The sequence below is a fragment of the Sorex araneus genome, chromosome 5, assembly GCF_027595985.1.
Source record: "Sorex araneus isolate mSorAra2 chromosome 5, mSorAra2.pri, whole genome shotgun sequence".
In the NCBI taxonomy this organism is placed as follows: Eukaryota; Metazoa; Chordata; class Mammalia; order Eulipotyphla; family Soricidae; genus Sorex; species Sorex araneus.
Window position 1 is genome coordinate 65,901,346 of NC_073306.1, and position 13,218 is coordinate 65,914,563.

Sequence of the window (13,218 nt, forward strand, 5' to 3'; positions counted from 1 at the left end):
CAAAGTTAACATTCTTCCAGCAGCATGTGTGAGTTATTCTTACTCCATAGGCTCATTAACATTGGTGTCTGGTGGATGTATATTACTATTATATATTTATTAACAATTTGAATTATTTATTGGGAGGCCTGCCAATCTGTGCTGAGAGGATGCAATACCTCACAGTAACTCTAAGCTAATCAGGACTGTGGTTCATGAGAAATCCTGAGGTTCTGATGTTCCTTGCATCCTTGGGTTACCGGGCTCACTCAGCAATGCTCTGTGCCTCCAGGGATATACCAAGTGATACTTAGGGGACTCTGTGATACCATGAATCACTCTGGTGTTAGTCGCAGGCAAAGTATGCACCTTAACTCCTGTACTATCTCACTGGTCCCAGGACATTTCAATTTAGATTGAGAGATCCTATTTTGTAATGTGTCTGCTCAAATCTTTGTCTGTTTTTCTATTAAATTGTCCTTTTAAAAAAATCATTTGTAGAACTTCTTTATAGTTGTCCAACATTGAGCATATGTATTGCAAATATTTTCTTCTACCCATTAGAGCACTCTTTCATTCTCTTAATGGTATATTTCAAGAAAAGGAATATCTTGTTCTTGATATAGTCCAATTTCTAAAAGTATTCCTCTATTCCAAATACCTTTCATGGACTATCTAAAAAAATTTGTTTTTAATTTTTGGGTCACACCCGGTGATGCACAGGGGATACTCCTGGGTCTCCACTCAGGAATTACTCCTGGCGGTGCTCAGGGAACCGTATGGGATGCTGGGGATCAAACCTGGGTCAGCCGTGTGCAAGACAAACGCCCTACCTGCTGTGCTATCGCTCCAGCCCCTATCTAAAAAACTTTACTCCTTGGTTTCAAACACATTATTTTGTTTTTTACTAAACATTTATGGTTTTACCACTTATATTAAGATCTAAAAATTCTCTCAGGGGGCTGGAGCGATAGCACAGTGGGTAGGGCATTTGCCTTGCACACGCCCGAACCGGGTTCAATTCCCAGTATCCCATATGGTCCCCCGAGCACTGCCAGGAGTAACCCCTGTGCATCGCCGGGTGTGACCAAAAAGCCAAAAAAAAAAAAAAAGAAAAATTCTCTTAGATTGTTAAATATGTATTTCAACCAATTTTTACATGTTCATATTTGATTTAAAATTTTGTTTCTTAGCTTACAATGATGCAATTTCTGGCAGATATTTCTCTGGATTTAGTTACTAAAATACTAAAACACAGAAATCCAAAACCGTGCGGCTGCTAGTGTGGCCACTCAACCTCATATCTCTTCATTCTTAGCAATGGAAAACAAATTATCAAATGCTTCCTTTTCAGCAGGTCGACTTTAGGGGGGAGAAACTCTAAACAATAATAGTGAGGTTTTTGTTGATATATTGAATGTAATCAAAGTAAAGGAAAAGTAAAGTGAAATTTACCAGTTACACAGGCGGGGTGGGGGGTTGGGGTGGTGGTGGTGGGGGGAGGTATACTGTGATTCTTGGTGGTGAAATATATGCACTGGTGAAGGGATGGGTTATTCAAGCATTGTATAACTGAGACTTAAAACTGAAAGCTTTGTAACTTTCCACATGGTGATTCAATAAAAGAATAAATTAAAAATAAATAAATAAAATTTTGTTTCTTTTTCTTCTTATCTAAAAATTAAAAAAACAATGCCTACTTGTAGATATTAGATGAATGAAGTGAGACAATGTGATAAAGTTCCTCATACATCAGGTTTTACAATGCATATGATACTGTGCTAAACACTGTGACAAATACCATGACAAATGCTTTCCCATTTAATGTGAATCATTAAAGTACACCCAGTTTTGCTAATAACTATTAAAAAGTTCAGAATATAGCAAAGTCTTTCATAGAGTCATAAACAAAAGCATAGTCCTGGAGGAGCTGCAAAAGTATAATTAATGGGGGGAAAGGGAATTATAAAACAATGACAGAGCATAGAACATAGTGAGTTGACTGAGAATTAAAGTTATAATTTTAATGTGTTTTTTTAATCTAGCAAGGTAAAAATAATAATATTAAAATGTAATTCCTTCTTAGAGAGTGCAATAACATTATAACTCATCCACTCAAAATATTGTTTTAGCTATAAATGAATTAAACTAATTCTGGAAATTGTATCAGTGAACCAGAGTTACAAAATGCATTTTTATTTCAACCAGTAATACAACTTTTGGAAATTTTTCTAGGGAATAGCTAAAATCATAAAAAATATGCACAGAGTTCTTCAACCCGAGTTGCTTATGGTAGCAAAATAGTGGAAGCACAAAAATGCACAACAACAGAAAAAAATGGTTCTGTTGTTTATTGTCAAAACTTCTCAATCAACCCTTAAAAAGCCATTTTAAAAGAAGGCTATGTGGAACATGAAAATATATGCAATTACAGTTTGTACAATATTTTTAAAAACTGTATCTGGGGTAAAAGCTGGGGAGAACAGCTTAAAAAACTAATCAGTTTCTGGGGGTGGTGAAGAAAAGCTGAAGGAATGTCTATTTTTAAAACTTTCTAAGTGCTTTATCATCATATACATATTTATATGAGTCATGCATGTATTTCTGTGTCCCACCATAACAAACCTCCAAATCTACTTCTATTATTAAAATATACCTATATTTAATGATTGCAAATCCATCACCTCCCTACTTGATAGTGATTTTATTTTGTTTTAGTTTGTTTTTCTTTATTTTGAGGGTGACACCCCATTATGCTCAGGATTTACTTCTGCCTTTGCACTCAGTGATCACTCTTGGCAGGGTTCAGGGACTTTCTGGTGTTCCAGGCATTGAATTTGGGCCACTTTTATGCAAGGCAAGCACCTTATCTGCTGTACTATCTCTTCAGCTCCAAGACAGTGATCTTCTTGAGTCTTGTTCTTTGTACTTCCAGCTTCAACCATGGATCTGGAACATAAAATATTATTCAACAAATGCATTACTAGATAGGACTTTTCTTTTCTTTTCTTTTTTTTTTTTTTGCTTTTTGGGTCACACCCAGCTATGCACAGGGGTTACTCCTGGCTCATGCACTCAGAAATTACTCCTGATGGTGCTCAGGGGACCGACCATATGGGATGCTGGGAATCGAACCCGGGTCAGCCACATGCAAACGCCCTACCCGCTGTGCTATCACTCCAGCCCCCAACATAGGACTTTTCAAATCTTAGCTATTCTTAACACAAAGTATCAACGTGGAAGCTTGTTTAATCCTTTTATACATTATGGAAAATATTTCATTCTCTTACCTTTAACCCAAGAATTTCCAGAAGTCCTTGAGATTCAGAATCCAAGTGTCTGAGCAAAGGAAGTTTCTGTTTTGACTGAGGCATTGTATTATACACCATTTTCTAAACTTCTTACCCTAATTTCATAGACCAATATGAATATACCACCTACATACCCCCTACCCAGCAAAAGTCTCAGAAAAAAATCTTCCAAAAGAAAACATGCATTAGAACAATTTATACACATACATGGAAGGAGTTATATATTTCGTTTCTCCTGGGAAAACAAATATTTGCTTTCAAATAAAACAATGACCCAGTATATACAAGTGACCTAGTTGTTGATTATTGAGATATAGAATCAACAGGAGAGAGAAATCATTTTCCGCATGAGCACTGAATTCAATATTCAAGAGTTCTGAAAATAGAAATGGTGTGTATTGTCATTTCAATCTCTGAACCAAGCAAAAATTTTAAAAAAAAACACTTACCCCCATATACAAAACAGTAGTTGTTTCAAAAAATTTTAAAAAGAAGTAAATAAAGGGAAAAAAGAGAAGGACACTTGGGAAACATGAAAAGATGCAAAGTGAAAATAGCCGTGAGCTTTTGTGAACATGAATGCTGCTAATGACAGATGATCAACGGAAAGGGAGAGACTAGGTTTTGCTGCTAGAGTCATATTTATTATTAGGATAACCCTGAAATCTCTCTCATTTAATATTGAGAAAAATATAGATCTCATAGATTTTACAATAGGGCATCAACACTTTATGCTTGCCATAACACCTGATTTATAACAAAGAAATAATCAATTTTTATCTTGCATGATGGTCAAACTTGCCATCACATCATTACTAGTAACTGCAGTAGTGTTGTGGCAAATCCCATCAGGCTCCTCTCCTGAGGCAAGAAGCTACAACATGAAAAATACTTTGCACCTCATTGCTAAAATTTCCCATAGTAAAACTGGCTCTAGAAGTACTCATGATAACGTATACACACACACACACACACACACACACATACACACATGCATGAACCCCAAGTGAACACACATATGAACATATATTTGTATATGCCATATGTATGTGTATATATACATATATATGATAGAAGGGAAAGAAAATAAAAGTTTAGGCTCCAGCCAACTCTTGAGGCTTAGAGGAAGGGCTGTCTTAGGTAGAGAACTCTCCAGCATTCTTTGTGTAGAAGAGGCAATTTGTTGGGGCAGAGCAAACTCCACCAATTATTAACACACTTTCTGTACATGAACAGTGATCCTTGCTATTCACCAAGTTCCTCGTCCTCAAGAATATACAGACCTTTGGAAAGTTCTAGCCTTTGCACCAATGTAATTCCCATTCTTATTTCTGCCACCTCTTGCAAACAAATCTGGACAGTCTGTCCCCTTGCTTCAAACCCACCTATATATCTATTTCATTTTCATCATTATATTTATCATTAGCACTTGCTTTTATCCAGGAGGCTTTTTAAATTGAATCACCTTGAGATACACATTAACAAAGTTATTCATGGTTGGGTTTTAGTCATACAATGTTCCAACACCCATCCAAGGAACATTTTTATTTATTTATTTATTTAAATATCAATTTTTCATTGAATCACCGCGAGATAGAGCATTACAAAGCTGTTCATGATTGGGTTTCAGTCATATAATGTTCCAACACCCATCCTTCCACCGGTGTAATTTTCCAGCATCAGTGTCCCCAGTTTCCCCTCTCACTCCCCGAAATCTCCTCTCACCCACACCTACCTCTATGGCAGGCAACTCTTTTCTCTCTCTCTTTCTCTTTCTCACTCTCATTTTAGGCAATATGGTTTACAATACACATGCTGAAAGGTTATCGTGTATATCCCTTTACCTATTTTCAACTCTCAGTTCTTATCCAGAGTGATCATTTCCAACTAATGATCTTAACTACCTCCACCCCCTACACCCTTGTGGTAATTTCCAACAATCAACCAGTCTTCTTGACCCATTTTCCCTGGCCTTGGATATTAGTTTCTTCCTTTTTTTTTTTATATCCCACAAATGGATCATCCAAGGAGCATTTTAAAATTGTTTGTCCTTTACACTATTTGATGTTGATGTTTACATTTTTTTCATTGCTTATTATCCATCTGTACTTCTTAGATGCGGTAGAATGTGAGTTCCTTGACAAAGGGATCATGCCTTATTCACTGCTGTACTTCAGAACCTACTTCACTCTGCCAACATAGGAAGAAAAGGGATTCTACACCAGATATTCAATAATTATCTTGAATTGTTAGTTTGTAGGAATACATTCCCAAGTGAACAAAAGACAGAAAGCTGTAGGGGCTGGAGTGATAGCACAGCGGGTAGGGCGTTTGCCTCACACGCAGCCAACCTGGGTTTGATTCCCAGCATCCCATATGGTCCCCTGAGCACCGCCAGGGGCAATTCCTGAGTGCAGAGCCAGGAGTGACCCCTGTGCATAGCTGGGTATGACCCAAAAAGCAAAACAAACAAACAAACAAACAAAACCTGAAAGCTGTAAATATTTCCTACATTCAACCTTAGAATTCACATCATTAAGTGATTAGACTGCTTTCCCATGGATGCATTTTGTGTTGCATCCTTATCTTTTCTTTTACTTCTTCTGAATGATCAGCCTACCTTCTTAGACAATACTTCACTCATACTTCATACTCATACTTAACTGTTAGGCCACCACTCAAAATTATCAACATCTTTCCTCTTTCATCCTTTTCTCTCCACTCTAGACATAAGACATAAGCACAGCACGTGAAAACTCTCATATCTCCAGTTACTATATTTTTGTTAGGTAATCTAGATTTCTCAGTACATTGTCTTATTCATTTTCTTTATACAAGCAAGTTACCAACCTTACCTGACTACACTGGAGTGCATTTAGAATTAAATATCCATTCAGAGTACACCCCCCCCCGTCCCAGGGGAGAAGACGTGAGCTAAGCGCTGGCAGATTCTTCTCTGCAAAAACCAACCTTGGAAGTTTCTGCAGAAAGTGACCTTTTCCATCCTAGGTGCATCTCATCAACTCTGCTTGTAAGTTTTCTTATTCTGGACCCTGGCACTTTTCAAGCATTGTTGCACAGGGAGATACAATACTTTCCAATTGCTGCAAATGTAAGCTCTTAAGTAAACTCATAAATAAGGTGTCAGAAGTAAGACTGTAAAAGACAGGGCATATTCTGAGGGCAGAAACCAGTTTCCACAAATGAGAACACCTAAATAGTCACCATATGACACAAGAGCCCTAAAAACTTCATTCATTTTTAAAGCTGGAATTATTTCTTGAGTTCCTGGAGCCCTAGGTAAAATTAACATGCAGCTATACTTAATGTTTAAGTAGCAGTAGCCTGTAGAGCAAGAATAGAATATAGAATTCCCCCCCCCCCTCCAATCTGGATAAACATGAAATAGAGCTCCAGTTTTATGAAGTGGTTGGTTGCCGTGATGTTGCTTTCCTAGGCCAGACCTATCAGAGCGTCCTTTTTTTCTCCTACTACACCCTCCCATCGCCCACCTTACCCGCGTTAGAGATCAGAATCTCGGAGTGGCCAACGCAATCTTTCAAACTGGCAATGAAAAGATATGTTAAGATGGAAATGCCACTTGGGGAGCTGGGAGAAAGAGAAAGACTCTACCTACATTTCTGCTCTCAGACACCCAAGCTATACTCACCCATAAGCACTCAGGGTGTGAGATGGCCTCTGACAACTTGACTGCACTCTTCAAATCAGAGGACACAAACCTCACCTACCAAGCCCTTTTCCAATGTAAGTGGACTCCAGCTCCCCGCTGCCGACCCTCTTCTCCTCTTCCCACTCTTCTCTAATGAGATCAGTAAGTAGTGACTAGTCTCATAAGTGAAAGAACAATGCCCCCATTACACTGAAATCTGGAAGGATTTGTGACGCTGGCTAAGAAGATACGCAAAAAACCGCTATAGCAAAACTTTCCAGAAGGATAGAAATAAACGAGGTACACAAAATAATCTTGAAGGGGGTCGGTCTCCACTCTGAACCCGCTTTGCTCCATGCCCCAGGCGCCTTTTCTCTGCAAGATGGCAATGCAAGATAAATCCTGGGACAATTAGGTGTCTTCCCCGGAGCTCCGTGGGGACTCCGGAGTGTGCATGCACGCGCGAATATGTGCGTGTGTGCACACGAACGCGTGCAAAACGTCTGGAGAAGTGTAAAGGTCGCAGCTTACTAGAGGAGGACACCCCTAACCCCCAACACACACACACACACACACACACACACACACACACACACACACACACACACACACACCTTGGCCACCTAGCGGGGTGTCTGCCCATCGGCTTGTCAGTGCGGGCAGCAAGGCGCAGCGCCGCGCTGGGGCGGTGGTGCGGCACGAAGGGGTGTGACCGCGGGCCCCCCGCGCGCGCCCGTCCCCACCCACGCACCCCGCGCCCGCCCGCGCAGCGTGACCGTCCGCCACCGCCGCAGCCCGGGCTCGGGAGGCGCAGAGCGCGGAGCGCGGTTTGCTGCTGGGCGTCCGCCTCCCGGTCCTCCCTCCACCTTCCCTGTCCCCTCCCTCGACCGCCGGAGAGCCGGGGAAACCGCGGCGCGGAGCCCGCAGCCGTACGGACGCGTGGACCGGCGCGGCGGCGACCTCAGTCCCGGGAGAGGTGCCCGCGGGCGCTGGCCGCGGCCGGCCGAGAGCTTGAGCTTGCGAGGCTGCACCGGGGTTCGGCGCCCGCCCCCTCCAGCTCGGGTCCCGCTCGCTGCAGCCGGGAAGTCTCCCCGCCCGGGGCACGCACCGCACAGCCATGAACACCAACGAGGCCAAGGAATATCTGGCCCGGAGGGAAATCCCTCAGCTCTTCGAGGTAGGGGGCGCTAGGGCTGGCAGAGGGGGCCGGAGGAGGTGGGGGGAGTGTGGGGTGGGGTGGGGTGGAGAGGAGGACGGCATCTGGGGCGTTGGTGCCGAGCCAGTCGCGCCCCGTCCCACCGTGCAGACGTGGGGCGAGGAAGTGAAGGGGGTTCGGGGAGCCCCCTCGTCCGATCGCTGCGGGGGGGCAGCCGCTTTTCCTGCGCCCCGAAGGCTGGTCTCGGGAGCCCGCAGCTCGCAGGGCAACTTTCAGGGTGCTCCGTGCGCGCATCTCGGAGGTGGACGCTTGGGGGTGGCCGGCACACCGCAGCCGACCGCACTGTCCGGGGCGCGCGCCTGGCCAGGTTGGGTGCGTCGGAGCCGCCCCGAGCGAGCCAAGACTCGGATCCCCAAGGGTCTGGACTAGATCCCCGAAGGATCTGGAGTGCTAAGACCCTGTGTGTGAGACCCGGACTCCCCTCACCCCCCGCAATGCGGGGGTAAAAGGGGACTGTGGGTCAGGATGAAGATGCCAAAGGTAGCGGCCGGTGGGGAGGTGCTGATCGGGGAATACCATCAAGAAATCAGAACCTTCTAGGGTGCCAGTTACTTCCGTGCCCGGCTCAGCGCTTTCGGCGAATGTCGAACTCCTGAGCACGTTTTCCCAGGGCTTTGGAAGGGACGGTTCCCTGTCCTAGCCTCGCTGCCGCCGCGCGGCTCCTGTTGCTCGGGTCAGACAGCAGCGCCGCAGCTGCTGCACCAGAGGCCCTGGGGGTGGGGACGTCCGGCCTGGGTGGGAGAGGCCACTAGGACCAAGTCTAAGGGAACCTTGTTCAGCTCGAAACCACAAGCCTCCGTCGCCTTCTGTTTGCTTTCCGTCTCTCCATATTTGAACCTTAAAACATTCCTGAACCCTGGGTGCTTTTGCTTGGTTTGTTGGGGGGGGGGGGGGGGCGGAAGGAAGTGAGCCAAGCTTTATAGCGCTCTGCGAGGGCAATTTCATTCATTCATCCCAACCGTCCCTCCCTACAACCCCACCCCCAATAGCTGAAAGATGATTGATTGTATTCTTTGGCCCATGTGGGGTTTTTTGTTTGTTTGAGAGCTGGGTTTTGCTCTAAAAGAATTTTAGAATAGCTCTTAGGAAAATTAATTTACCCCCACCCCTTAAAAAAATGGTCCAAGTTCATCTTTAAACTGGGCTGCCTGAATTAAAGATTTTTTTCCCCCTCACCTCTATAAGCCACCACTATTGAGTCTTCCAGAAGCCAAAATTTCCACTTAAATCCTCCGTTGAGCCTGTTTTTTAAAGCCCAAATCTAGCAAGTGTGATACTCGTGCATTAAAAATAATTAGGTGGCGGCGATTTGGGGAGTTTTTCTGTTTTTTTTTTAAGCTTCCAGAAAAGTAATTCTGTAGATAAAGAACTGCATATTTTTGTCATAAGACCCCAACTGAGGTTAATTTCATTTCTACTCTTCTAAAAGAATTCTAAGAAACGTCTTCAGGATGTTTGCAAATTCATTGCAAATTGTCACTTGATGGTACATCTTTTTTTGTTTTTTAAACGTGGGCGTAATGTTTTCCCAAAGAGGAAGAATTTTGGTAGTTCAGAAAAATGGGTACAGTGTATGCAAATAAGTAATGGCAGGCTTTTGCAACCCCAACCCCACCCTCGGGTTTTTTACATTTCATTAGTTTTTTTGCTTGTGAATAGGATGTTTCAAAATAGGGCACACCCAGGAAAGAAAATCAGCTCCCTTGGGAGAAATGCAGTAATGCGGGACACTTAAATGCACTTAAATCCCAGGAGTAAGGGAAAATGGAAGGTGACTGCTACTGGCCTCCCGAAGTTTCATCCTTTCAATGAGAATCTGTGTTGTGCACTGCACAGAGGGAAGTAAAATCGGGTAGGTCTCCATGTGGTGAGTATACACTGCAAAACTCACTGCACTAAGTTTTCAGACTGAAATTTTTTCTCAAAGCAAAGTTTTTGGGTATGCAAAGTTTAACAGCTAAATCAAGCATTAATGTAAACAATGCTTACTTAATGTAAACAATGCTTGATTAATGTAAACATTAAATCAAACATGGATTGTGGATGTTGACACTGTTATAGACCAAGCAAATGATTTTTGACCCAAATTTATCATATTATCACTAGGTGTATTTAAGTGTCCCTTTTATATTTTTCTCTAACTTGACACATCACATAGGCCAAATGTAATCTCTCTGTTATGTTCAGATATGAAATATATTTCTACTTTTAGATTACATTTTATTTATTTTTTGGTTTGGGGGTCACATCCAGCCTTTCTTGTTACTCTCTCCTGGCTCTATACTCAGGGATCACTCCTGGAGGCACTGGGAGTAGTAGGAATAGAATTCTAGTCAGTTAAGTGCAAGACGAGTGCCCTACCATCTTTTTACATTTAAAAAAAGAACTGCAGAGATAGCACAGCGGATAGGGCATTTGCCTTGCATGCACCAACCCACGTTCGATTTCTCCATCCCTCTCAGAGAGCCTGGCAAGCTACCAAGAGCATCCTGACCACATGGCAGAGCCTGGTACGCTACCTGTGGCATATTTGATATGCCAAAAACAGAATCAAGTCTCACAGTGGAAACATTACTGGTGCCCGAACAAATCGATGAACAACGGGGACGACAGTGCTATAGTGCTACTTTTCCTTGACTTTGTTGTGAGATCTTGAATCTAGAGGTATATTTATATTCTGATCTTTTACCTGAAATCAGAGACTTAGCAATACATTCAAATACTGGTAAAAGTCACAGTAAATCATTCAGTTCTCAAAAAAATAATGAAGAAACTGAGTAATACTGTCCATTGGCTGTCTGTAGTCACAGATGGTGCCTGACTACTCAAAGAAAGTATTCAAATGATCCACAAAAGGGAAGTCGTTACCCATTTCTGGGGCCAGTAACCTTGGAGAGACCCTTTTGTTTAAAGTGGATAGGAACTTATATTTTTTTCCAATAAAAATAAAGTCACTGAGTATTTTTTTTACCCTTTCAGGCAATAATAAGGAGTTAAAAACTAATCTAGAAACTAAATTCTAAACTGTGACCACAGAGGGGTTACATTACTGAATATGGAGGTCAATAGTGAAAGGTTTCTGAACACACGCTGACCAAAAATTAATTCAATTGTTGTAATGAATCCAAGGTGTTTCTGGCATGCTCACTGGAGTTGCAATTCTTTTCCAGCAAAAAAAGGTTTTTCTGAGTGGAAAAAAATTAAGAAGCACTGATTAAGAGTGATTCAGATTGTAGTGGACTATGTATGTGTGGGGCATAGGTTATCTGGCATTTTCTTTTTAACTTATAATTTTTCAAGCTGTGGAGCAGAATACATGGATTTTAGAATTAGAAACATAGAATTGTAATTCTGGAGCTCTCACTTTCTATCTGTGAGTAATCTTGATCCATTCACTGTCCCCTCCGAGCCTGGGTTTCCTAATCTATAAAAAGGAGATGACGATGCCACATAAAAAGGAAAATGTATGGACAAGCAATGGAAAAACACAGAAGAAGAAGTCTTATTCTAGTACTAGCTGTATTAACTAACATAGGACAAACGTGGGGCATTGTGTGTGCAAGCGCATGTGTGTGTGTGTGTGTGTGTGTGTGTGTGTGTGTGGTGTATCTTTACTTATACAGATCTTTAAAAAAACTGACTGTGAAGGCACAACTTAATGTTTCCCACTCCCGGAATCAAATTCTTCTGACTGAACACTCTAACCCACGTTATTTAGGATTCTAGAGAACAAATGTACCCAGTGAGAACTGCTAATCTCCAGTGGTTTTTCTATGAAACTCTCTAAAGGAAAATGTTTTGCACCTCAGTTTAGTTCCCAGAAGTCAGCTTTTCCAAATTTGTAGCGATTTTACAAATGAGTCTATGTGACATCAGTCACTAGGAACAGCCACAATAATTCAGGGATCCTGCTTTTTTATTGTTGTTGTTCTTCTGTGAACCTCAGTGGATATTATGGTGACTCTTACATATCAAATAGTAATTGTTGTCTTGTATTTCTTTTTTGAATTATTTTTCCCCTATTTAGAGTAGCTTGGGTGGGGCTGGAGTGATAGCACATCTGGCAGGGCGTTTACCTTGCATGCAGCCCACCTGGATTCGATTCCCAGCATTCCATATGGTCCCCCGAGCACTGTCAGGAGTAATTCCTGAGTGCATAAGCCAGGAGTAACCCCTGTGCATCGCTGGTTGTGACCCAATAAATAAATAAATAAATAAATAAATAAATAAATAAAGTAGCTTGGGCTAAGAAGATATCTTAATGGGCTGTAATGCATGCTTTGAGTATAGGAATACATGACTGGGAACTGCATGCTCCCCAGAGCACTGAGCCAGAAGTAGCTCCTGAACACTATCAGGTAAAGCACGTCCCCCTAGTAAATAAATATGTAAAGATAGAGCGATAGCACAGTGGGTAGGGTGTTTGCCTTGCACGTGGCTGACCCGAGTTCGATTCTTTTGCCCCTCTTGGAGAGTGCAGCAAGGTACTGAGTATCTCGCCCGCACAGCAGAGCCTGGCAAGCTCCCCGAGGCGTACTCGGTATGCCAAAAACAGTAACAAGAAGTCTCACAATGGAGACGTTATTGGTGCCCACTCGAGCAAATCGATGAGCAATGGGATGACATTGACAGTAACAGTTTAATATGCACTTCTGTGGCTCAGGAAAAGTGTAAGGGACAAAAAAAATGGATAAGACCCACACTATTGGTGAAGAGTTTATAGAATTGCTGACTGACACATAAGCTGAATCTGACAGTGTTTTATCCTGGGTACCAAGGACAGTGAAGGCGTGGTCCATAAGTCAGCCTGGGGGTTTCAGGGAAAACTTTCTGATAATAACAATAAGTCAACACAGCAACAATTTTCAGAACTTGGCACTGACCCTGTGTCAAATTCTTAATATGCATTTTACAATTACTTGAATGTTGAATCCTTAAAGAACCTTCCAAAATGTTATTACTCTCTTTATATAGATGAAGTAACTGCAACTTAAAAACTTTAAGAGTAGGTAGGAATGAGAGAAATAATGACTGGGGCATTT

General features: G+C 42.3%; 1 protein-coding gene across 2 annotated transcripts in view; it reads left to right on the forward strand.

The window, feature by feature from the left end:
• The first annotated feature begins 7,632 nt into the window (after positions 1 to 7,632).
• The window catches only part of AK5 (adenylate kinase 5), a 285,808-nt gene continuing 280,222 nt past the window's right edge, over positions 7,633 to 13,218 (forward strand). The window contains exon 1 of one of the 2 annotated variants that reach the window (XM_055140783.1): positions 7,633 to 8,137. In XM_055140783.1, the coding sequence (XP_054996758.1) occupies positions 8,078 to 8,137 (60 nt within the window). In that variant the 5' untranslated portion in view covers positions 7,633 to 8,077. The remainder of the gene's footprint in view (positions 8,138 to 13,218) is intronic. The other variant, XM_055140782.1, reaches the window with a different exon arrangement.